This window comes from Anopheles coluzzii, chromosome 2 (genome assembly GCF_943734685.1).
Source record: "Anopheles coluzzii chromosome 2, AcolN3, whole genome shotgun sequence".
In the NCBI taxonomy this organism is placed as follows: domain Eukaryota; kingdom Metazoa; phylum Arthropoda; class Insecta; order Diptera; family Culicidae; genus Anopheles; species Anopheles coluzzii.
In genome coordinates, this window is record NC_064670.1 from 58,233,448 (window position 1) to 58,261,337 (window position 27,890).

At 32.5% G+C, this 27,890-nt stretch overlaps 1 protein-coding gene across 12 annotated transcripts in view; it reads right to left on the minus strand.

The window, feature by feature from the left end:
- Nucleotides 1–237: 237 nt before the first annotated feature.
- The window catches only part of LOC120961603 (homeotic protein ultrabithorax), a 270,884-nt gene continuing 243,231 nt past the window's right edge, over nt 238–27,890 (minus strand). For 6 of the 12 annotated variants that reach the window (XR_007452173.1, XR_005752708.2, XR_005752706.2 and 3 more), the window contains one exon: nt 3,597–3,696. Coding sequence is in view for 2 of the 12 variants with exons in the window: in XM_040385444.2 (XP_040241378.2) it covers nt 3,404–3,696 (293 nt within the window). In the remaining 10 variants the exon portion in view is untranslated. Of the gene's footprint in view, nt 3,697–27,890 lie in introns of all 12 variants that reach the window. The other 6 variants (XM_040385444.2, XM_040385443.2, XR_005752709.2 and 3 more) reach the window with 4 other exon arrangements.

The following is a 27,890-nucleotide window of genomic DNA, read 5'->3' on the forward strand; positions in this document are numbered from 1 at the left end:
AGCCAAAAACAAAGAAAATAGAAAAAGCGTGGCGTCACTATTGAAACTAACAAAAGTTTTATCAATAAAACCGTTCCTAAAAATGAAATGTCACATTCATTCTCAATCGATAATTTAAATTGAAAGTAATAAATTCAGTTTAACAAAACCATGACCATGACATTTCGATTACTCACTTGTATTAAAATCTCCAGAATCTATAAGAAAGAACATCAAATAGTGTAACAAAATGCGGGATAATTTTCTGTTGTAATCGATTCATTTATTTTCTGACAAATCTGACAAATTGCTTTCGGTATGTTTTTAAAAGTATGACTCTCTTTGTCATCTTTAAAAACTTTTCGTTTGCTTTAGGTAGTTTTTATGTTTCCACCCAGATCTGGCGAGAGAAAATATTTTTTTCTCTTTTTGTTTTCTTCTCCTCGTGTACAGTTTGAGCTTCTTGCAGTTGTACTTCTAATAGTTATCGAACAGCGTGTGCATTGCATCGAACTGCTCAAATTTAGTTACTTAAACTATTGGCAAAATACTGCCTCTTTGCTCTTTCGAATTTTTGATCTATTCGTGACAGTGTGATTTTGCTTATCGCGATTTTACGTGAAGACTCAATAAAGCAATGATAAATTATTTATTTAGTGGTCACATGTACTCTACTTTGGGACTTGTAGTTTACTTAATTCACTTAATTACTCGTATTGGAAAAGCACAAACTAAACCTTTTATTATAATATTTTTCACTGGTTGTTAGACGGGTGTTGCATTCCACATTTTAATTTATCGTTTAGTTTTTAATTCTGCCATTTGTTGACTTCTTCCACTGTTCTATTTTTCTAAATTTGTTTGCTGTTGCGCGTTGTTTTGTTTTCTAATCCATATTAATAATTCTTATTTAAATACAAGATCTCCTTACGAATTAGTTACGTATACATTCAATGTTTTGTTTGCAGGCTTTTTTTGAGAAGAAATTGTGCGTACAAACCCTTTCAAACGTTTTTTTTTGCGCTAGGTTAAACTAGCATTTAAATTCTTTCCTCGAAGGAATTCAACACTCTCAGCAACCACGTGTATCGTTTTTATTCGCTTGTTCAACTCATTTATTCTCTTGGGCGAAATTAACATCACTAACCGAAACTAGGTTTGCTTGTTTCATTAATTATAAGTTTCTTTTCGAAAGTGTTCATTAAATCTACAGTTACGTATTTCCGTCCTAGATATTTTTTGGTTCCCTCTCTCCTGTACATTCCTCACAATGTTATGCAACTCGTTCTCATCAGAAGAACCACAGAACAGCAACATGTATCAAATGGATGTCTATTTCCGGGAATTCTGTATAAGATTTATTTTAAAGTATACGTTGAGTAACCATTTCATGTTGTGTTTCATTTCACCGCAAAATGAATGTCGAAATCACTTCCAGCCAATATAAGTGAGCAATAAGGTTGATCAAATGCCAGCCGTTGCTTGGACATGACGATAAACTAAATTTTTGAAGATGTTGGTTTATAGTTAAATTAGATTTCTTTTTATAAAAATGGTAATAAATAAGTACATCGGTATTGAATGACGTAAAACAAATTCAAAAGGACATTCGCGTTGGAGTCATAATACACTGAGAACCGGATAAGTACGAATTGAGGAAGAGTAATGGAAAAGATTAATAAAAAAACAGTCTGTTCCGGCAAAATATTTTTTAATGTTTCTGTATATACAACACAAAAATCGCAAAAATTGTAAAACAACTGATTTAAATAGACAACATAGTAAAAACTACTTGAGAAAATGGCTGAAAGTACAGCTACAATATTCAAAATAAATAACAAACCAACATTACAGATCATTTCAAACATTTGTCTAAGTCACCCATTCTAATGTGTGTTTTTTACATGTGTTGGTTTTATTCCTAGCCTTTTTTATGGAAAACCAAACTAAATTATTTTACTTACTGCTACGATATTCGTACGCAGTTGGTATGATATTCGTACGCGTAATTAATTAAATACTAAAAATCGCTCTAAGTAAAGATTAAAATCAATGGAACATATACGAAAGAACTATATCATATTATATTAGAGTTCAGTTATTTGATATAGTTTAATAATATTGCAGCGTGTTGCATCACAAACGAAAACATATTACTAGTTTCTTTTCGGTTCAGAAAAAAGTATTTTAAAAAGCGGGATCCTAGAATTTTCTTTTCAAACAGCTTTGTGTAGCAATTTTTACAGTTATCGACATACTTTGGATATTTTTTGCAGTTGACAAATGAATATAATGATTTACATCCTGCTGAAGTTTTCTTTAGATTCATTCGTATAGCAATTATATGAATGAGATTCCTTTCTTATATGTATTGGTTTCGACTAAATTGTTTCCTGCCTTGCGCAGTTTTTTAAATTGTAGACTGATTGAATTTTGTACATTGATAATTTAGAGCTGTGTATTGTTTTCAGCTTACTGTTATGCAGTTCTTGTTCTTTCTGTATCGTATATATTGTGTTACTGTCGCCACGTGCCTATATTACAATGTGTGACATACATGCCATTAGTCGTGCTCAACAGCATCATAGCCACAACAATATGGAAACATGATTTGGACACTAGGAATGGTCTTTAACCTATATGTTTGATTTAGGATTAGAGATAGGAAATGGGATTGAAAAAGTATTCGTAAACATGTTTGCCTATCGGTACTCTAGCACAGTCGTCAAATCTCACGACTTAACAACATGTCCGTCATGTCTTGAATTCCCGTATTGACCGAAACCTCCATATGTGGTACTGAGTGCAATGCTATGGGTACACGAATTATTCCCAAATAGGCGAGCTCATTAGTGACTATGGTTGGTTTAGACGGCCAATAATTGTTGTGAAAAATGAGAACAAGAAGAAGAATGTGTCTACCCATTAGGATGTCGAGTAATCGGTCTTAGGATTTTTTTTTAGGTTCACCATTTCACCACCACCATTCACCGTAAATGCCGAAAGAAACCTACCTAAACACAAAATTAGCTTGTTTTCCTATGTTTTAGTATTTATCATCGGCACAACCCATTGAAAGCAAAATAACATATTAAAGGATTTAATAAGAAAAAGTTTGGTGAACAGGATAGGAGAATGAATTTAAAATAATCCCTGCCAAAGAAGATAAACACTGGGAACAGATAAACAGTCTTTAAGATTGCAAAAAACTTATACAACAGTTTAAAAAATATTGTAGTGCCTCTGAGGCTACACAACCAAACAAAATGGATATATTATGCCTACCTGTATTATATGATGAAATAAAGAACAAACAATCAATCTGTTATGTCATATTGATCTGTTTCCTGATTTGACCGGAATTTATTCTTTAGTATAAATAATTACTTGCACTACTGTGATTGGTGTGTTGTTGGTGTAACCCCTAGTTTTGCTCGTGTAACGCAGCCGCTGCAGCTGCTGCAGCGGCTGCTTTTTGAGCCTGAGCCTGTTTTTCTTGCTCGTTTAGCTCCTTGATGGCTTGAATTTCCTTCTTTAGCTTCATTCGGCGGTTTTGAAACCAAATTTTGATCTGTCGCTCTGTTAGACATAGAGCATGTGCCATTTCAATCCGGCGTCGACGGGTCAGGTAGTGGTTAGTGTGGAACTCTTTCTCCAATTCCAGCGTTTGGTATCTTGTGTAAGTTTGGCGTCCTCTTCTTCGTAATCCATTTGCACCTAAGCAAGAAAAGAAACACAAAAACAAACCATCGTGAACAATATTATTCTCGTGAACAAGACAGTCTTTTCATTAAATTTACTTAAATGAGAGAGCTACAAAGAAACGAACTTTAACGCCCATTTAAGTAAATGAAATCTTGATGTTAATATTCTTGGGCTTAGTTGAAACATTCATAAAGTAACGGACAATCAGCTAATAACCAGAAAACCATGTTCTGGAGCAATCATATAAGGGGAATGTGTTTGGTTTATTACGAATTCTGTGAATGCTAAAATAAGTATTATGGAGACTACAATATATGTAAAAAATGTTGGAAACTTTCTTAAATCGCAAGGCATGCAACTCAATATTCATTTTTTTGCTACTCGACCAGCGGTGTTTCTGCCGCACACAATGCAGGGCAACTGAATTGTAAAAATGGTCTATATAGTCCATAGTGAACATATCTTACAATCCATTCACTTCTATTTTACATAGATGCTATTTAAATGTAGTGGTATTTGAACACCCAATGATGAACACCCAAACTAAAACGACAAATAATATTAACAAATGTTTGAAGGAAAGCAGAGATTATCAAACATATAAAGAACAAATTTAGGAATATTATAAAATGTATGAATTATGTGCAACAAAAACAAAATGAAATGGGATAAATGTAATAGAACATGATAAATATATTCTACAATGTAACAGAATAAGAAATTTGAATACAAATTCGTATTTTTGTTTTAATTTAATCTCCGTTCGGTTTGCACCTGTATATTTATTTGCCCCACATTTCATTACTTAATTGCCAATAATTTTTTGAGGGGTTTGAGCAGTTAAATTCATGCAGTATAAATATTCCAATAATTTTATCTATTTACTGTGGTTCAGTTTCGTCTGATTCATGTGAGTATACCATAATTTGAATTCAAATAGAAATAATTTAATCATAGATCCCACAGTGATTTTGTTTGGATTGACGCAAAATTGTAAAGATAATGAGTTGAACTTGAAAGAATAATATCATGTGTTGTGGAGGTGGGCCAATCAACATGCCCGTCATGCTTTGAATACCCGCAAATAGGTTGAACAGTGAATCATAAATGGGCATTTTGAGAAACAGGAGCAGGAAATGAACTGCGATCTATCCTTTCCCTTTTAGATTTTCTTGCTGACCTAGCACACTGAAATATTCCTGGCAATCCATCATGGGCACTTTTGAGTTTACTCCTCAGAAATCTTTTCCGTAGCTCTGCATTCGGATTTTGACCAGCGAATCCAAATTATCGCACTGTCAAAATATAACTACTGACCTAAAAATGAGTAAAATAGCAATGTCATATCACGTTGATGTCGAAAATTAGACCCTCCGTGAAAGATAATATCGCATACATAAAACCACCAATAGCATTAGACAGTTAGTAATAGGTAATCGGGGCAGAATAGGTTAATATTTAAACTAAAATATTAAACCGCTTTCTTAAACTCGGTTGAAGAGGAACGAGTATGCAGTTGCCTGGATACAATGATTGCTTTAATTTATTTCATGAGTGTCCTGCTCTGTAATATGAACTATATTGCAAATAATTCTAAAAATATTAAATGAAACCTACATTTTATGTCATTTGACAATCAATTCCATATTTCGCTAATTCTATCCAGTTTGGGAAAGTGGCTGATAAACTAGCTATGTGATTCCATACGCACAGCCACATTTCATTAACAAAGTAAAGTAAAAAAAATCACAGATTAAAGTACAATTATTTTTAATTAGATTTATTATTTATATATATTATTATTTGTATTATTTGTTATTATTTATTTTTTATAATTATTATTACTATTATATTTTCCTTTTGTACTAGTATAATATGTATCTTTCACGAAAAAAGAAACTTCATATTTTCTCTGAATTGAAGTAAACCAACAAGAATATGCAAGAAATTTTGGACTCCAAACCTCCTATTGCTATTTATTCATGAAGACATCTGTGGGAAAGCCAATTCTAGAATGTGTGGATAGATTTGGTTTCCGACCTGATTTCAATGGTAGGAGCATCATCAAAAAGAACCGGAGCCAGGCTCGGAGATCAAATATGTGCGGAGATCATTCTACCGTGGAAGGGATGTTAACATTATAATTAAGGGGACTAGATTTTAGCTTAGACAAGTCTATTTTGGAATGTTTGGTCCTAAAAATATCGAACGGTTGCTTCTTGGTTTGACAGCATGACAGAGTAACCCAAGGTAGATATAGAGATAATTTAAGCTTGTATTTGAGCCATGGGATTTTTCGTTTCGAATCCCCTTCAAACAAAGAAAAACAGAACCTGATCGCATAAGCGAACACACACATGCATGCACATCCAAAACGTTTACATTAAGGTTATTTGGATCTTAAACAAGAACAGATCAGCGAAAGAAAGGAACGATTGTACTACGACATCGTTGTTTCGTCAGATGAGGTTCAACTAATGGTGGAATGGACGCAAAATGAAACGAAAAACGATAAGCCTTGCCTGTACTTCATAACGAAGTCAACAGCATCCAAGTAAAAAAAGTAGACACGCAAAGTGCCGAAACAGAATAGGGCAAGAAGAAGAAACGAAAAATGTTTTAAGACAGCCGAGGCAATAACTGAAGAAAAAGAGAGCAAAGTGTAATCATGACCCAGCATTGTAGCCTGTTTTCCAACGTTTCCGAAGCTCCTCCTTAGATGATGAAGGCGAGGACGGAGAACTGAAACATCAGCCAAACCATTAAACTGCTCCGAGAAAGATCAAGGAACATGATCACGCCTGTGCTCATAAATTATTGCGCAGAATCAGCATCCCCATACACAATTTTATGCACATACACACATGCACTTACTGAAAAACTGTGATAACTGAATTGTTCATGATAGCGATGATTCAAAATAAAACTACTGATCAATAAATCATCAATTCAGGAGTTATTTATCCAAATTTAAATATGTTTAACAAAATGAGCATATCAGACTAGTCTATTTATGTTGAAAGTGAAACTTTAGCGGTTAAAATAAAACATCCGTGCACACACACACATTTATTAATATATATGCACACAGTACACATATGTTGCAGTTTATTATATATATATATATATATATATATATATATATATATATATATATATATATATATATATATATATATATATATATATATATATATATATATATATATATATATATATATATACTAATGAAGGAGAGCTATTCTGGAATGAACAGCATAAAACTTCAACAACTGTTGAAGCAATGTAAAACTTGTTGTAACGAAACTAAAAAAATAAACAGCTGTATGGTTTGTTTGAAATGTGGATCAAGGCAATAATTATATTTTAAGCTGTTGAAATTTTAGTTTCACTTTAAATAGCGTTAGTATTGATACATAAAATTTAACATGGGTTGGCGAAACATGAAAATTCAGCGAAGATGTAACAAGAACATGAAATTGAAATCACGAATTGAAGACATTCTTATAGCTGGGCAATGACCGTCATTGTGCACCATCTGACTATTTGATTTTTTTCAGTATCTTCCCATGGTTAACAATGCCTCCAACTAAACAGTGCATCGAAACCGATATGTCTTGTTACAGTGACATTGGCGATTTAAATGCGTACTATGTTTTATATACCTTAAAAAACGTACTATAAGGATTCTGATTATATTTTGGCCTTTTTCAAGTTTCAAACATAATATTTCTTTTACTTTTACTCCTATGGCACAGCAACCGAGGTCGCTTCAGGTCTGTCTGTACCATTACTTGTGGGGTTTAACTTTCAATGACTTATTTGATTTGCCAGTCGCAGGATGGCCAGTCCTACGTATAGGGGCTCGGCTTATTTGGGGTTTGAACCTAGGACAGGCATGTTGCTAGTCGTACGAGTTGACGATTGTACCACGAGACCGGCTGAAACATATAACGTATAATAAGATTCTGAAAAAAGCGTGGTCTCGTGATACAGTCATTGACTTACATGACTTAACTACATGTCCGTTATGGTCTCAATCCTGAAATTCTTCCCTCCACTGCTACTTTGTGCAACAAATTGTACTACGATCACTTAAAAATGGTCTCTCTGCTATGCGATTATTCTTATAGAACATGACGCGTTTCAAGTTTCTGTTCATGCTAAGAACACATTATGAAATAAGCGGCTGCTAGCGTATGTAGATTGTTCAAAGGACTGCAAGATCATGAACAATATGAATGTCAAAAAATATATACATTTGATAAAATCAATTTTAACATGAAGAAGTATTTTACCTCATGTTAGACAGACATTTGTTATAGTTTAAACCATGGCAACCAAATATCATTTATCTTTATATTTTGCACTACTAAGTAGTTTGGAGGAAAAATTCAATTAATCAATGACAAAAGCACGTAAAACAATTTTTATTAATATTTTTATTTTAATATTTCTTGTAACAGTGAATAACTTATTTCAATTTTGACAAGTGATCATTAAAAACCATTTCATTTTAAGGTAAAATAATGTAGTTTGTTTATTCTATACAATTCATACTGGGTTAACACATTTGAGACTAGTATTTGGCTATAAGTAGCAATGCTTCTTAATTTTTCGTATTCACACATAATTGAAATATTTTTTTTTATTTCGCCTGCATGTTTTATATTTAATTTAAAGTTTCAATTTTCAAAAGAATAATCATAAATACTATCAGCTTTCTTTATAACAACATATAAAGAAACATTATAACAATTTTAGCATTAAGAAGTTCTTATCCTTGTTAAAATATGATTTATTCTTGTACATGGACCACTTATCTACTAATGTTTCAATTCAAAATATTTATTCGAAGAAACCATGTTTCATAAATCTAATTGGTTTCAAGTTGTTCGCAAACCCACACCCAACAGAAAATGTTGCATGTGATATTTATGATATATCGTCCCAAAAGGATTTACAAGGAAACATATTACGAACTAGTATATGGAGTGAAAGTCATACTTTAACAATACCAATAATGAAAACAATAATGAAGTATGGGTTATTTAATATAAGAGCGACGGTGGCTTCCAGGATGCCGGACTGGTCCCATTTAGTTCCTCTTCTTACCAGAAGGACTTATTCTAGAAGGAGCTACTATCCAGTTACTTGTTATAAATAAATTGCGAAAGCACCGATTTAACAGCGGAGGTTGAACACAAAAAACCAGAAAAATGATTTTCAATAATAAAAATGAAATTCTCTTGAAAAGAAATCATGATTAAAAACATATCATACTATTGAATAATCGATTGCTTTAACGCTAACTTTTATTAAAACCTAAGAATAAAAAAAATATGAATTTGACATTGCATGGACTGTTATCCGTGGAAATCGATTAACCGGTAACCGTCAGGTCCCGAGCTGCCTGGATAATCAACATTCTACTGTACAAACAAAGATAAGTCTTGTTTTGTTGTCCTATATCTGTTTGAAATGGGTTAGAGTAATTGCAATGATTTTTTAATACAAAACTAAATAATTTTTTACCTTTTTTGACACTATGTGTATGCTTCAGCAACTTAAATCAGTCATTGATGAGCTAACCTGATCGAGTCTCCAATGAACCGCACAAACCCATGCACATATTTTTCAGGCTGAAATAATCCAAACTAAAAATCTGTGGCGTTGTTTGTCGTGTAGTGTTGTATAGAGTGTTGAAATGATTTCAGCTGTCAAATGTAACAAAAGCCGGCTAGTATCGGAAAACCAGCCATTAACAGTTACAATAATATTATATAAAAAAGCAAAAATTATAGCATATCAAATGAATTGAAATGTTCAAACAAATAAATTTATTTGTTTAAATTTTTACTGCGAAGTTTTGTTTTGCTTTATAGTTAAAGTTTTACTATAAGATTATGTTATGCAACTAGGTCCGGCGTTGGTTCAAGCCTCGCATGGGCCATCTTCTCATAGCAAAGACTGATTATCCGGGTGCGTGGTGCATACCAATAATTTCCAAATGCCTGAATAGACCGACATGACTGTCTAGTTTGTTACGTAAAATAGAATAAGAAGAAGAACTGGTGAATAGAATGATTTCGAGGTGCATGGATTAAGATACTGCACAACTAGAGCAATATTTTCCGACACAATCTCCAATCCTAGTGAGGTCTCAGAACAATGATTACAATAACACTAAAGCCACAAGCGCTAATTCTGAACGAACTTTGCTTATGCGGTGCCTCGGATAAACAATACAGAAGCCCTTAATTGGCTACGAGCGTATGGAATATTGGCATCATGTTGGCCTTTGATTATAAACCTAGCCTCAGGAAAATTCGAACCTTCATTGGGTATAGAAAGGTTTCAAGATTGTGGTGTTCATAGTCACCAGCTTCTCATAGTTCTAGCGTCTCATAGAACTTGAACGATACCAGATTGATGCATTGTTACATCGACCACCTCTTAGCACTATTATGCAGAGAGTTCTAAAATATAGCAGTAAATTGAAGATTTCGATGTTACTTGCAGCGGTTTAATAGTGTATAGAATACCATTTATTATCGATCGAACAATGTTTAATTTAATCCGATACAATAAAATATGCGTCCATTACGTAATATCCTGTGTAACGTTCATAAATTAAGTGCGGAGATATAATGAATTTTCACGACAATACGAGAGGAAGGATACCACCATAGTGGTGTGTACGCATCATAATTTAGGAAGAAACGATGCGCATTCGCTGGAGCTGCATCAAAGTCGATTTTGGCAGAGCAATGGTTAAGCAGTGCATAGAAAGTGCATGGAGTTTCCATTCCGTTCGTGAACAGCAAGTCTGTCTAGTGAATAACTCACTGAACCCTACTGTCAATTAATAAACCATCAAACATCATAAATCAAAATGGATTCTCCATATTTCATGATTCAACCATTGATCTTATGAGAAGGCAAAAATACTAACATTTCGTATGCAGTATTGTATTGCGTGGTTAACGAGAGTAGCCACGAATTGCAGCGGTTAGCAATGAAAACTTCGTATGGTTGTTCATTTTAATCAATCATCTTCTTTTCATATTTTGCCGTTTTGTATATGCATTTTACGATACGAAATGAATATTAGAAAGATCAACCACTCGATGTAGCGCAGCCTAGAATGTATGAAAGTTCAATAATACCAAATGGAAACCTCTAGCAACAGTACTATCGATAACCCAAGACGTGTTTATAATCGACGATATTAATCAAATTTTTTATCATCAGCTTCTTCATTACGGAAAAAACATGGCCCTATAAGAAAATCTCTTATATCACTCCTTTTTAAGTACAACATACCTACTCCGTTTTAGAACAAAATGCATGGAAGGCATCAGAGTCGATTGATAATATACATAGCTTGGAATGAAAATCATAAATCTTGCCGATCCGGACACTAAAGTATCTATAAATTGACTAAAGCTGTGCAAATGTTATTTGAACAGACACTTTGTTAAGTCACGATTATACATCTTAGACGGCGATGGTACCGATGATGGTAGAAATGATGATAGTGAAATCAAAACCGCCCTCATACGCCTTCTTCAGAAGCGGCATAAAAATCATAAACAATAGACACCTACTCCATCACTCGTGCTATTGGCAATCATAATCATAGTAATCTGGAATCGAGATCTTAATTCGATATACTCTGGCTCTAAAATCTGCCAGGTAGTTGGAGCAAATATCGATCGTACATGACATGATCATTTATATTTGTCTATTCCAATATTAAACATTGAGATTTGTTTGTTGGTTGATCTCGTAGGCTTTATCGTAAACTGATGGTAAACGGTACACGTTTGACCCATTGTGATTGGTTAGAGCGCGATAAGTAATAATTACAACAAAAAACAAGCAAACCGTTTGATAATATTATTAACAAATTTTGGTAGACGAATTAAATTATTTACGTTGTAATTAAACTGTATACTAAAACCATCCCATGATAAAGTTGCAACTATTATTTATACCTTAGTAATAAATGACAGTATGAAGTAGTAAGTAAGTATGAAAGTAGCATTTTTTTTTTGTCAGCATAGTCAGCACAACAACAACAAATCCGAATCGGTAGAAATTATTTCAAATGTCATCATTGCAAGAACTTTTATTAGATACTAGTTGCAAAAAAAAAAAAAAAATTAATAACTTTAAAATATTCAAAACAACATGTCATTTTTCAATAACATGTGAAAAGTTGAAGGCTTTATGGTTGATAAAAGCATTAATAGAATAACGCTACACGCAGATCACTAATGAAAATATGTTTTACACTGGCAAACATTTGAATTACGAGCGTATAGTAAATGATGATAGAAGGCTCCCGTAGGGCCTTGTAGGTATCGATTACGCTGTATTGTATCCGATATTTTGTATCTGCATATGTTATATCCGATAGTCACAATAATTCGCATCCGCATTTGCACACGCAGTGCTGAATATGTATCTATTTGTTAACAATAAAATGTCGCAGTTAGATACAATAACTTAACTTAAATTACAACAGCAAAATTTAAAGTATTTAGAAAAGAATAGAAGAAAATATTTAGTGACATCAAGTTCTATGATATCAAACCATTTTGTCATTTACTTATCAAACTCCTTTAGAATCAGAGCATTATCTATTTTTTGCTAATTATCAAAATCACTCAATGAAATAAACAAATTTCACGATATTATTGGTTGTTTCTCTGAAATTATATGAGATATAAAAATATCCCATATGGCTATAAGAATGTAACGTAGAGTTTATGCTAGGGAGCATTTGAGATCAGAATAGCGTGAAAGCCATACATTAGGGAAGGATCTATAGGGTGTTTTAGTAACCAATAAAGGAGCAAGAAAATAACAGAAAGACAGAGTCGGAGAAGGTCGTGGTTATGAGCAGCAACAGCAGCAAAGGCTATAAAACAAGGGGAAAGAACCTGTTCCATGGTTCATACCCGTCTCTCCCAAAGTGCAGAAAGTACAGCAAAGGTAGCAAAGTCATTGACGGTGAAAGCGAGATCCAGATGAGGCACAATGTGCGGTGGGATTTATAGCCTCTGTAAAGAATTTATGGTTTATTTTCAAAAAACAAGATCAACGCAATGTAGGATAAAATAAACATGCAAAAACCTTTACTATGACCACGTCTAGAATCGATATTTTTGTGATGCAGCCTGTAACCAAAAGTTTAAGTCTGGGATATCAGCTTGTCTATGTGATAAACAACGATGAATTTACTGCATAGCGGCTAGTTGTGGTTAAGTATAATCGAAACTAATGACAATTTTCTATAGCATTCCCCTTAGCTACGAATACGAAACATTGTTATGCTATATGGTATCACTTTTTTATAATTACCCTTAAAATATTTTAGTGTGTAGGTTTGATGTTCATTTTACTCTGAACTTGTATGAAGTATCCAATAAAATAGTTTGTAATCAGAATTTATACGCATTCTATCCAGTCGTTTTTTATTCACTATTACATAATTTGGAAGAACAGATGGTGCCAAATTCTCGTACTTTCGTGTTATCGATGTAGTGCTTCTTAAATTCTTCCCTTTTTCTATACGGAATGCTGGCCAATAGAAGCATACGAAAATCGGAAACTGCAATAGGGGAAGGACTAAGATTTATTGCCTAAAATTAATCACCTTTTTAATTGGATCCGCTTCCAAATCACCAGCGCAAACGCAAACGAATGCGTACTCTCAGTATCTTGTGAAGTTCAAAATGAAGAGCTAATCGTGAAACTTTATACATCATTTTTAATATTTCCATATAGTAGATTATCGGTTCCTTCGAATGCTTCATTTAAATTCTCCAGAGATTTTCTTTTGTAATTACTGACTTGAAATGTTATCCGTACGTTGCACTTATTTCAAAATACTTGTACTTTTAATGCATGACTAAAACATAAAACCACACTTATTCCTAAAAATGTATAGTTAGATTCTTATTTCGAATAGTAATTGCTAGCTTTAGAATAAGAAAATATGATATTTTATAATGGTTTTAGAAAACGGTTTGACAAACTTTTCAAGTATTAGGCCCGATTAAAATGTCAATGAAAACTAAAAGTAAGTTATCAGCAATCAAAAATGCACATTTTTTTAATCGTGTTGATTTAAATAATATTATATTATTAAATTATATTATTATAATACAATATAAACTTAATACATTATTATATTACTATTTCCAAAAGTAACTATTCCATAAGTTCACACAAACTTCAATTAAACCTTCGCCGTGGTTTATTTTCAGCATTTTAATTTTTTTTAATTCATTTCATTTAAAAAAAAAAAGTTGCTGAGTAAAAGTCCTGTTTTTAGCTAGGTATTTGTATAAGTTGACAACACAATCTGAACTAAATATGATAATGAATAAATGGATGTAGAATGAATGGATAAATGTGTGGCAAATACATATAGTAATCCGGTTGTTAGGTTCTTTGAGAGTTCAATTATTTTATTATTTTATTGAAATCTATCCAAGTGAAAATGTTTTTCGCATCCACAACATCCTGCTGTTTCTATGGACTGCAAGATTTAAGGACTATAAAATTAGCACTGCACGTTTTATTGCTGTTAACCACTGAATGTTTCCAAATACTCTATCACATGTTAGTGTTCATACGAATGCCTAATAATAAGGCTGCAGAGACGTTTCTTTTATTTTCATAATGCATAAAAATGCTTAATTATAGCACTTGACAAGTTGGCATACCACATCTATGAATGTTGTGTCTACTAGTGTCTCCTGACTATGTTTGTTATCACAAATAGATTTTCTTTGTAGCAAACGGAAATACCATTATTTTATCTATGCTTAATCTCGACTAGAATACAATTGCTTTGATAGTTTTCCTCATTCTTTCTATTCGAGCTGTGTTTACGCTACTTTCAACAATGAGTTTTCTGCGTATAGCAAAGAGCCGAGTTGCTACAACCAAAAAATAAAAATAAAAATTATTTCTCAGAAAAAAAATCTAAGAAAAAACTTGGTATTACGAACAGTAAACGCTGTCGACAGTGACATCGACAAAAAGTTTCTAATGAACAAGATCTTCTGTATATACTTTTGTATATTATTGCTACATGTTTTAGAGCCGGTTATGCATCGGTCATATAAAATATGACACCTTATTAGGTGAGAATCTGTAAGCGTAAAGTTGTGATATTTTCCGAAGGACGGCAAAGCCCGCTGAACATACATGTGTGTGATGGTTGCTGCAAATAATTAAATGAGCTAAAAGAATAAGCAAAATCAATCAAACCAAATCCTTTAAATAATAAATAATCGGTATAACTACACAAGGAATTTCTTAAACTTAATTTCTCGTATCATATGGTATAGGACAGGAAAATCGTATGGTATAGGACAGGGGTAACCAAAACTTGTGACCGAAAGATCTAAATTGTTTAAAAATGTTCGTAGAGTTCTACGTAAAGAACCAAAGAGAAAAACCTAAAATAAAAATGTTTGAAAGTTATACGACATATATTAACGAAAATATTAAATACAGCAAACAGTTGTTGTTAACATGTTAAATGTTTTATGAATACATAATGCAAACCACAAACAACCATACACAAACAACCATACATTACCATGATTAAATATTGTGAAGAATTTGTGTCTTAAATTGTGTTCAAAATTGAATTTTGAAATTTTGATTTGAAATTTTTAAATACCTCATTGCTTTGAATTACAGACACTTAAGGCGTCATCAATTGGGTGGGGGGGGGGGGGGTATGTTCTCAAACGTTGCGATTTGTTACATGGGGGAGAGGGGAAGTTTATCTTTTGTTACATAACGCAAAATAATTTTTTTTTTTTCGAATAACAAATGAGTGACAAACGAGGTTTTCTTGGTGTCTTCACAACTTTCATGGTTAGATTGCTTCTAAAAAAGATCTCGCTACTTTTTATGTACTACGCAGCCGAATAGTCCGTCATTTGGTCGTCGAATTTGGTTACCACGGATGGACGGACGGAAATATTTCACACAGGATCGTCGCAGTAACGTTGCATTCCGTTACAGCGACGACCACAGTGTGCGTGTCACTCGATTGTACAGGATGATAGTAGCATGCGATTGGCAAGTGACGACACGCGATTTGAAGCAAATAGCACGTCAATCATCTAAATAATTTTAATCGGTATGGCTAGGGATACAATATGAAGAAATGAGTTAAAAGTATGCTAAATGTCTGGAGTTTGAAGCTGTCTGTAATTTGAATGTGGACGGTTTTTGTTTCTTCCAATAACTTTCATTAATTTTTTTTCTTCTTTTTTTACAAAATGAGACATAACTTATTCTCATCTCATTTTTCTGCCTGTTTCTTTTTCATAGGAAATTCCTGCAGAATGGTTCTTAAGTTTAAGTCCATACGAGATTAGGTATAATACCTTACCGTTGGTACCAAAATAGTATACAGTGAGAAAGTTAGTTGTATGGCTTCAAAAATTGCTGTATTACATCATCTCATTGTCCAAATCCCTTAAAATCGTCAACTAGGGTGAGATTTTACCAGTACAACCATCACTACTTAATAAAAAGACCAGAAAAAGATCTTTCCAGATGTGAACTTTTTTGTAATCAAATAGAGTAAAGAACGCAATAAATCGCCTACAACTAGCTTAAATACTAAACAACTAAACAACTTCCGAAAAAATACGATTGAAATGTATTTAACAACACGTTGGTTTGCAAGATTTGATTCTCTCAAGCACTTTACACTTTACTATGTTTTGTTTCTGCCCTATTTGTTCAGTTGTGAACTTGTAAACAAGCTATATTTTTCTTTGTATTTTTATTTATTCATTTCATTTTTTGTAGCGTTTTTGTTTTGGCGTTTGCATTTAGATTAGGGTTTACTCTAGGTTAAGGGCTAATATCAAGGTCTATAATAAATTTACAGTTACATAGCTCATGAGACAATACAGTTTCTGTTAATATTAAAAATAAAAAATACTAAGTCAAATGATCCTGCCACCCTTTTTTAGGCTTAGTAAACTAAATTGTACTACGTATCCAACAGTCTTTGCTACGAGAAAATGATCTATTTAGGATTTGAGCTAATTTTGATCTTTACTGTAGCCTGTGACTATCATCGTATCTCCAGGATACAAAAAATAATAAGTTTGAATATTGCATTCTTATTATCATACGAAAATAGTTTAAAATTCTTACTTATTACGGTCTTATTTACTAGAGTCAAATTGTTACACTCTTGTGTCGTTCGTTATTAAACAAATTTCATAATTATGTTCCATCAGCTTCTCCCAGATATGTGTTAACGAGGTTATTATTATTATTCAATCTGATTTGTGAAAGACATTGCTAGATTTTGAAATATAGGGAGAGAAAATATTCATTGACAAATTATAAGGCTAGTAATCGCATATGAAATCTTGTAAAATGAAACTATTCGAAAGCCTGGATTATGTGGTTTAATATAAAGTTTTCGATGCGACTATCGCCAACGTAATTCCGAGTCGATGCAGCAAATATTTGCTTTTCGCGATACTCGATGTATACACATCTGAAATATAACGTTTTAGAAACTGTGGAATATCTCTATGAATGTTTCTCGCGATAAAATATGTTTTCTCTGCTTTTAGTTATTTATCTCAAAAAATCAGTTAATTAAAAAGCAGGTTAAATTTTTATCTATTTATAAAATATTTTCGTTTATTCTGAAAACGGAAACGAACATTTTACAAATCCTTTGTGTTGTGTTGTGTGCGATAATGACAACACGTTGTTTTTTACGAGGCTTTGATGATAAAAAATGAATTTTGAACCTTGCTTGAAATATAATTGCAAGAAAATCATCGCTACTCGCTGTGTTCTATTTCATAAACCAATTATTTTGTTTCTAAAATTGTAAAAAGCAGCAATGAAAGTGCACCAAAAAAACTAGTAATCTCCTGGGCTGTTGCTCTTTGCCACTTAGTAAATATGAAACTGAAGATCATTTTCATTACCAACAAACCTTACGCTTGAACAGAATGTGTTTCATGCATGGCGTATACATCATTTAGCATTGACTGATAACTGTCATGGTGTTCACGTAATACGCCAACAAAGAGGTAAGATTTTTTCTTATAAAATATATTTCTCCCAGCTCAAACCGGTGAGATGCCTCAAACAGTTAATAATATGTGTATAAAAAATCGACACAAAAATTCCAAACTTTAAACGTAGAGTTGTTTAAGAAAAAAAAAACATCGCAACAAATTCTTATGCCTGAATTTTCCTGTATTCTTTCCAGGGCGTTTAAATTAAATTCCTATCCGTATACAGCCTTATACGCCTTTTTGGTTCGATTAAAAGCAATTGCATTTTACGACTGGTTATTTTGATCTCCTTCTTGCAACATCCCATTCGTTTTGTGTACTCTATCACCGTCGAGTTCAACTTAACAAGTTGTCTTTTCAGCGTGCCGGTGGTGTAAAATGCAAGCAGAAGAAAACATAACATGAAATCCAAACCTGCTTTGTCCACAGTCTGCGGTCTTAAATTATGCTTTGCACCAGTCGAAGACCATGCGAAGACATCCTTCTTTATGTGGTACGAGGAATGGAGATGGTAAGGGTATCTTTGAAACATTGGTGCATGCAGAGCATGTTGCGAGTTTTAACGTTCTTCATTTTAAGGATACCTTTTACCGGCGTAAAAAAGGAAAATGGAACTGCAATGGACTCGATTCTCTGCTTCCATTTCGAAAGTGCTTTAAACACAACAAAAATATTTTTTTTTCGGTTTGCGGCAGGCGACTTTCATGAAAAATACTTAATGCTATTGGTCTGGTATGAAAGTAAAGAAAAGTGGCAAGAAGGGGCATATGTTGTTTTTACGTATTTTGAGAAATACATTGAATCAAAAAATATTTACTCTCAAACCAAGATCCGATTACCCTTCGCTCCCACCCATATTTAATTTTTTTAGCTAACTTTGAAACATATGTGGCCATGGCTACAGGCGCTGTTGCGTAGCACAACTTTTGTCATATTAACAACCAAACTTTCTGAAAATCACAACCGTAGCCAATGTTCGATTATTACAGCTTCAAAGTCCACCAAATATTCAAACTGGTCAGTGGGCTTACTATATTGATCTATAACTCTAATATTCTATAAACGATTGTTTTCCTTTTCAATTCATTATTATGTATGCAATCTATTATTCTTTAACAATTTAATTTGCTGTAAAAAATAGTTTTGGGTCTGAATTTCAAATGCGTTCATCAATGTGGGTTTCCATTCTTCATATTATTCTACTTAACGTAACGTCCTATGCGGACATATCGGAGGCTTTCGGACCTTATTGGTACCACGTAGCCAGATAGTCAGTCCTAACTACGGGGGAACGGTATTCTAGACTTGTAACCGTGACGGGCATGTTGTTAAATCGTTCAAATTGACAACTGTAACACCGGACCGCCCCGTGGTTTCCTAAAAAACCCGTTACGATTTAAATGATTGTTTATATTTTTTGTCCAAATAAAAATGGTTAAATTTTGTGTTCTTCCCAATGAGCTATTATTGGTACCCTCTCCAATCTTCTAGCTTAAAATTAAATGAAAGTAATGCAATATCCACACCAAAAGGTAAACGCCAGTGCAGCTCTGTACGCTAAAATCTGTAATTGTAATTGTTACCTGTAAAGTAATTTTTCTACGCATTTAATTATTTATTGTTAAATAATTTATTTGGTTTTGAACGTTTAAATTTTGTTGAATTTGTAACAAAGTTCTATATATGCATAATGTCTTCTGCATCTGGACCTTTTAAGCTATCTGATGCAAGTTCAAGCTGATTGAATCATAAAACATTTTATTCGTTATAAAAAGATATAACGTTAAGCAATATGGCAAAGACGTTCGTCCTGAACAAAAAAATATATAACGTTATCATTGTATTTATTATTCATGTCATCTTGAGTCTTAATCACATTTTCATTGTCAAAGATTTTTTTTGTGAAATATTAATAATTTAATAGTAATTCAAATATTTTGAATTCATTACAATAAAAAAAGTGTTTAATATTGTATATTATAATCAAAATGAATAGAATGATCTTTTATTAGTGAAAAATACAATTAAAACATTTCAAATTAGTTGATAATCTGTAAAATACCAATTAATTAATTAATTATTTTTCAGTCTATTGAATAGCCCTTGTGGCCCTTGGTAGTATAAAAATAAATAAACAAAAGGATAAATGAAGCAGACATCTTTCAAGTTAAATGTTTCTGTATACACAGAAACGCTGTTGAAGTTATGTACTACCTGTTTATATTTTTCTTGTAGTTTTTTCGATACTGCATAACTTAAGTGAATTTTTTTTATCGAAAACAATGAAGGTAATGGATGGAAGAAACTTACGATGATTATATGATTTTGAATAGAATCGAAGGATGCGAGGGGTCGTTATCCTTCTTCCTATCACAATTGAATGCACGAGAGAGCACGAAATCACACATGGTCTTGTGCGCTGGATTTGTGACACATTCACGTACACAGTTTTCATTCACCTCCGATGTTGAATATTATCCCCAGGCGTTCAATGGCGTGTGTATGAGAGAATTTTGGACACCATATTGTGACTACTAGTGTTAGATGGCCAAGCAAGGTAATCATTTCTCTACATTCCACTGGGGCAGGGAAATGAAAAACCTCAGGCCGTACAATTTATGAAACCATTTTGAGTTTATCAGTGTTGGTATTTATGTTTGATCCACCTCCAAACACTCACACTGGTTTAATTTTCTCTCCCAGCGCTGTCATTTTATTGGATATGTGAAAAAAGGATGTATTGTAATAATTATACGTAGATATGTAAAGAATTCAGTATAACGCGAACTGTATGCACGATATTACTAAAAATACACATGGATAAATCTAAAAAGTTATTATAAAAATATGAAATTAAAAAAGAACACGTTTTGAAGGTATTTTTTTTATTTTAGTGCAATAAATTATGTGTTTAATTTAATTTATTTTTATCGTAACATTTACGGTTTTCCGAAATGGTTGGTTGGATCATTTCAAGGCGAAATTCATCATAACAACGAATAGAAACAGGAGAGAGCGCAATCTAGAGCGATAGGTGGATTTGAGAGAATTTGTGCGAATAATGCTCGCAAAACACGACAACGTGACGAGCATTACATTTCCATAGGCAAAAGTAAATGACTTAAATAAACACGTGTTAAAATAGATGGCTTCTGTTGAATTTTAATATGAACATATATTTTAACATATTAGATCAATTATATTTCATCGGCCTTAACCCATCACATAAATATTAAACTTGTTCACAGAATAAAATTTGCGCACTGTTGCAATTTGCTGTATGATGTAAGCATTACTGACAGCTAGGAGTTGAAGTTGTTGAAATGAAGGACTGAAATATACTATCAAATAAACACTTTCAGTTCATATAGACGAATTTATCACATGTGGAACTCTGTTATCGACATGCTCAGCACATAAGGTGCTCAGCCTGGGGAACAGTGTTTCCACCATAACATGGTATATGCATGAAAATATCGAAAATATATCTTTTAAACCCTTAAGGATAAGCAAACGATGAAAACAGAGCTTGCTCAACCAAGAGAGCGTCTAATTGTATACATATCGTTCAAACGACAGAGATATTAACACTGTTTACTAGACAAAGAACGAGAATAAACCTTCGTTGACTTTGTCTCCAATATTAATTACAAAAAGGGGTCAGGAAGTACCTGACAAAGAACTTTGAGCAATTAATAAGACTTGCCTTAATGCGTTTGTTATCACATTGGCTCATATTGAGTTATAAATTATATTTAAAAAATATGTTTTGATAATTCTCAGTTTGCATAACAGAGATCTTTCGTGTGCATTTTACTGTTGTTAGTACCGTATCGGTAAGGGTGAAGGATTTCGCAACATCATGTTGATACCAAACTAAATCAAAACAAGCAGTATAATATTTAACAGTTATAATATTTTTAACAGTTTTAATAATTGTTATTAAATATCTATAATTTGTCTTCTAACAACTGTAGTCTAAAGATAAAGTGACAGCTTTGTGGTACAGTTTTCATCTTGCCATTACTTGCCATGTTTTCATAACATGCCCACCATGGGCTCAATCCTACAATGCACCGCTCGCTCATAGCTGCGTGGTATTGAATAAGGCTAGCAAGACTTACAGGTCGGCATGTCAGCTTAGGACGATACATCAAATAAGAGAGTTATATAATCATCATACATATAATCAATAGTCCGAATTCAATAGTTGGCCGCTTTTTAGTTGGTATGCTTTTAAGTTGAACGCTCGATAGTTGGCTGACAGTTCAATTAAAAATAATGCGTTTGTATGAAAAACCGGTTTTTCGAAAAATCTCATGGCCTGTTGAGAAAAATTTCAGATTTGTTTTTGTGTGGAAAAACGTGCCAACTAAAGAGCACATATTCAACAGATTGCCGGGAATGGAAGTTCAACGAGTGAATTCAGACTATACATTTGTTCTACACACATCACATATATGATCTAACTTTATGTTTCAAATGTAATATTTTTTTGCGCTCTTTTTATTATGTACTGAAAATAATCTTAAATCACTGCTCAGAAACTATTTCCCATTTTTACTAGAAGATTTTAAATGAGTTGCATGCCTTTCTCATTTAAAATGGATTTAATTCCCAATTACCCGATATCGTTTAACTTGACAATATTGTGAGATGATTTCCTCTAGTACACCATAAGTGATTTATTCTTGATATGTTTTCCTTCTTTTCGATTTAAGGTCGAAGATTATGGCAATGAGTATTGAAGTAATTATTATTTTTACGTGATCAAAATTACTATGACTTCACAACAACAACTACTTTAACCCATTTTTGAAATCGATTGAAAAAAAAAGATCGACTCTCCGACCTTTTTAATACACACCTCGGATCGTAGGATTAGGGTTTCACTTATTTTCCCAACAATGAAAATTTAGTAAAATTTTTGTGCATCCTGAAAGCTATAGCTATATTTCACATTCCTAATTATTTATACTAAGATTGTATTTGGTCTAAAACTTCCCGAAACTTCCCCTCTAATGTGCTTATCAACTTATCATGTAACTCATTCGAATATCCATAGCAGGATAGTCAATCAGCGCGATTATTCGGATTCAGCATGCTGAGCTGATATATTTGCTATTGCCTTGAGAGTTTTTGATGGTAATTATTTTTTAAGGTTCAAGAGATCCTGAAAATCACGCACAAAAAAATGTTGTTAAAAAACCCAGATGCAATTTTCTTGTATATTTCATTTATGGGTAACATGTATGTATCGAACAAAGTGTCATAAATAATGCGTTTCATTTCAAGGACATGCATAAAACCATCGTGTGATAGACCTGCCTATTACAGCAACAAATTATCATAAAAAATGCATTTAACTCATCATAAAACCATTTTTCGTTAGAAAAAAGTTTAAAATATACCACAATTGAAAAGTTTTACAAGTAATTGCACATTTGGGTGAGACAGGCGCAGCTGGTGAGAGAATTTTTTCTTATACTTCTTGCAATGTAGTGAAGAGTAAAAAAATCGATCCATTGCTAACCATGCTCATGAATAATGGATGATAATTTACTTCAAGGGAACGAGTTTAGTTTGGAAATAAAGCTATGAAACTATTCTTTGTGATTTGAATTCAGAGTTCAATCGTACAATCTGTGTAGGCTTGTTCTGTTTTTAGTTATACCGCTGTACTTCAATTTTTAATTCAAAACTTTGTACGCTTGTAGCTTCATTCAACTTAATATTTCTATAGTGTGATTTATTTTATTTCAATAACTTTATAATATCATATATATATATATATATATATATATATATATATATATATATATATATATATATATATATATATATATATATATATATATATATATATATATATATACCATATATAATATATACCATAAATTATTCATAATTTGAAACACACACACTCTTACCATTATGTATTCATGCTTAGCAAAAATGCTAGAAAAACTGCAAAAAAATTATGCTTTTAAAGTATACAATTTGAAACCAAAAATTATTATTGTTATTTTATTGAATATTTTGTGCAGCGTTTATGAGCTACAGACAATATTTGGACTTCTTTACATGAGACCTCGTGGCCAGGCAGGTTTGATAAGTTGTATTTTATCTTTCAATTCTCTCTCATATGCGCGTTGCGCTTTAGGTTCTTTACGCCAATAGTAACCTACACAAGCCTTCTCATACTGCGAAGCAAAAATTCAAACATGCGCAAGAGCAGTATTCAAACACTGAACGCGTTTATACTAGGTTTTAGTATATGTTATTGTTGTGTATTTTTGATACAATTTTCATTGTGTTTTTAGCTTTGCAAGCAATATGTTTATCTTTTTTTGCGTTTATGTCTGCCTCTGCAAATCAAAACAAAGCTATCTCCGTAACGCATTTTAGTTAATTTACATATTGCACCCTGGTGTACATAAACAGTTATTAAATCTTTTTTTTTAAGTTTTGGTCTCATCTTCAGCAAAACTTCCTTTTCACACATTTTTTGCAAGGAATGTTGAGTCCTACCTGAGTAATTCTGTTAACCTAGATAATGGATAGCCAGAACCTTGTAAGATTTGTCTAGTATCAGAGAAAGATCACTTTTACTTTGATATTTTCTGCTCCAAAGCTTTAAGTGTACTTTAGTTGGAATATTGTTATTATTTTGCCTGCATTGATAAAATTGATTTTGTAAAACTGTGATCCTTATTATAATAAAATACTACTTATTATGATAAATAAAATAATACTTATTAGGGTAAAATTACATTACACTAGCAATTGCACGAAAATCAATATCTGGGGATGACAAAAACTTGTAAAAGACAAATACAAAAATACACACAAATATGCTGAATCTGCAAGAGCTTGTGTGGATGTCATCCTTACTTTAGTAAACCACCGTAACAAACAATCAAAGGTATCTAGCGTTGGAAAGACAATTTCACCAACTTCACCACCAGAACAAACTGCATCAATATTTTGTTTCAATAGTTACCGTATCTCATTGTCATTGCAGTTATAAAATCTTATTTGCATTGTTAATTTGCCAAATATTTAGAGAAAGATATATGATTCATGATTTATTTATAGCTTCGTCGCTTTCTAGCAAAGTTTAAAGTCATACAAACAATATGTGGGTATTTAAATGTCCTTTCAATTATCAATGAATTATAAACATTTATAGACTTTTCAGATAATATTGATAATTGTGAAAATCATTTCAAAATAATAGAATAGATTATTTTAACCTTAATTCTTCGAAAATCATAAATCTAAAAAGCTTGTATAATTAATTATGCTACCGATTTACCAAAAGATCTAATGTTACACCTGCAGGTTTTCTGATTAACTGACGGTTGTTATATATTTCCTATTTGGAATATATTTCCTAAATCGTTGATGCTCGCTTCTTAATTTTGGTTTACCAATTGGTTATTCTATCTTAATCAGAGTATAGTATATATGTAGTATCATATAGTATAATATCAAAGTATCAAGTATGTATATGTAGGAAAACGTTAAATTCTTTGTTTCAAAACCATATTTGGTTTTGTTCAAAATGAACATCCGATCATACTAGACTTTCCTATATTATTTTATCTTTATTTCAAACGTTCGTTTAATGCGGATGCCTATTGGACATATCATTTTGCTCTTGTGAGTCATTTCATGATATGATATTCTGCTGTGCCCGTGTTAATCGAAATGAAAGCAATGAATGTACGGTGCTACGGTGAGTTGTACTTTGCAATGGCAACTGTTTTCTTCTTCTTCTGGTTCGTATGTATCTTCTTACATAAAATCTTACATGTGCTCTCCAGGTGGTGCTGTGACAAAAAGAGCTTCATTTGTGATCGGATCATTCGTTTCGAGTGACCAACATTTAAAACCCTTTTCATGCGATCTGAATTGCACGATTGATCGTCCATAGAATTGGAATTGGAAAATTCAGCTACAAAACAGTCAACATGAATAATGTTTAGATAATCGCCTTTCGTTTTACCTTTGGTTTTCCAACAGCAGTCGTTTCGACTCGATTATCTTGCTGTTTTTATTAACAGAACATCGTATTTCAACAATACTTTCTTGGTTTTGTGATATAAATGTATCACTATTCCACGTTTCGAATGGAAAATACGTCAAGGAGTTTTTTTTTCTTTGTTTATAGTCAAAGGCAACGATAGACTACAACCCCAGCTATCGTTCTATTTTTAATTAACTTTTGAATGAAGGACATACAATCATTAATCAAAATATGCAAGATTCTACAAATTTACGAGCACCATTGTTTTTGGTCACTGGCTACTGTCTGATGATTCGTTATAGTAAAAGTAAAGTAACCAAACAATTTGTCGTAAATTATTTTGCAGATTTGTTTACATTGTTTAATTACACTGTTAAATAATTCATTATCCTTTTTAATAAACGGTTGTAATGTGTAAAGTTCAGATCAGGTTATCAGAATTTCTAATGTTTCATTTAAAAAATACATCAAGTTTAGCGCTTCAAAAATAATTGTGAAAATACAAAAGTATTTTGAAAGCCCCAAGGTAGTTTTCATTCTGTTGATAACTACCTGATACTAGGTACTTGTTAAATGATTGAATAACGTTCAAATAAATTTTGCCAAAATTCAAAAGTTGAACGATTTTTAGTTGAATGCTGATAGTTGGTTGACAGATCAATTAAACAGTGTTTGTATGGAAAACCTGGTTTCTGAACAATCTCAAGGCCTAGTGGACAAAATTTCAGTTTTTTTTGTATGGAAATAACATGTCCAATACTTGGCAGGGAATCAAAGTTCAACCCGTGATTTCAGACTGTAATATGGAAGGATAGAAAACTGTATTTTCATATAATTTTTGGACTCAAGATTATTGAAATATATTTTCAAAGTATTGTAATTTAATTAAATTTTCACAGTTTATTTTATACATATAACGAACTATCACAAACAATGTTTCATTCAACTTCAGCCACAAATGCACTTTCACCTTTCGCACTATTGTATAATTGCTACGGTTTCTAAATATACAAATGGAAGCCATCCCTACAATCATTTTATTTTGTGTGCATTTCTAACTTTCGTCACAAACATGAAAATACTCTCCATACAATGGAGAGTGCTTTTTATGATTCGAAAAAATTTATGATCTAGTGTTGACAATTGTTACATAACTTTCACCTGACAAAATCCCTCCAGCAAAGAAGGTCAATAAAAAAAAACATACTTTATTACCTGTCCATCACAACACATGTATTAAACACTTATAAAACGGACAGGGTGTCATATGTTGAAACCCTACTGTGTTACCTTGTTTTTAAGGTCCTTTTCACTAAAGAAATCAGTTTATGTTTAAAAACACACACCCACACACACACATACACACATTGCTCCGCGTTTTAGCAAAAATGAGTCCCTAACCTCACATAAACACATTCCTCAAAAACTGATATCTAGCTTTGCAAAGAAAATCTATTTTGTTATCTTGCATGTTACATAAATATATTTTCGCTCTTTTATAAAAGAGAAGCTAAGCTAGCTAAGCAAACATCTCATATCACAAACCTAGACCATAGCATATTTCTTAAATACATTGAAGCCGTATGGAAAATCAAATCTGTGCAAGAATAGCAAAAACGATACAAAATACATACTTTAAAATTTTACCAATGTTTGCTATTCTCTTCGAAATTACCTTTAAGTAATTAATTCAAAAAATATGCCGAAAACTTTTAACTTTAACTTATTATGATGTTGTTTTCCAAGCTCTCTTCTTTTGTTCTTTGGCACTACAGTCGTTGTCGGTCTAAATCTGCCGAAAACTAGTAGACTTGGCGTTCATTGACTTATTGATTACCATCGCAGGATAATCAGTCCTGCGTATGGGGGCACGGTCCATTTGGGGCTTGAACCCATGACAGGCATGTTGTAAAGTCGTGCAAGTTGACAATTGTATCACGAAATCGGCCAATCGAATGACACACAAAAAACTCAATAAACCTTAATGTCAGAACAGATAATAACCTATATGAAAATCATATTGGTCGATGAATCGAGGTGAATTGCATTCTTAATTCTCGGAAATAGATTGT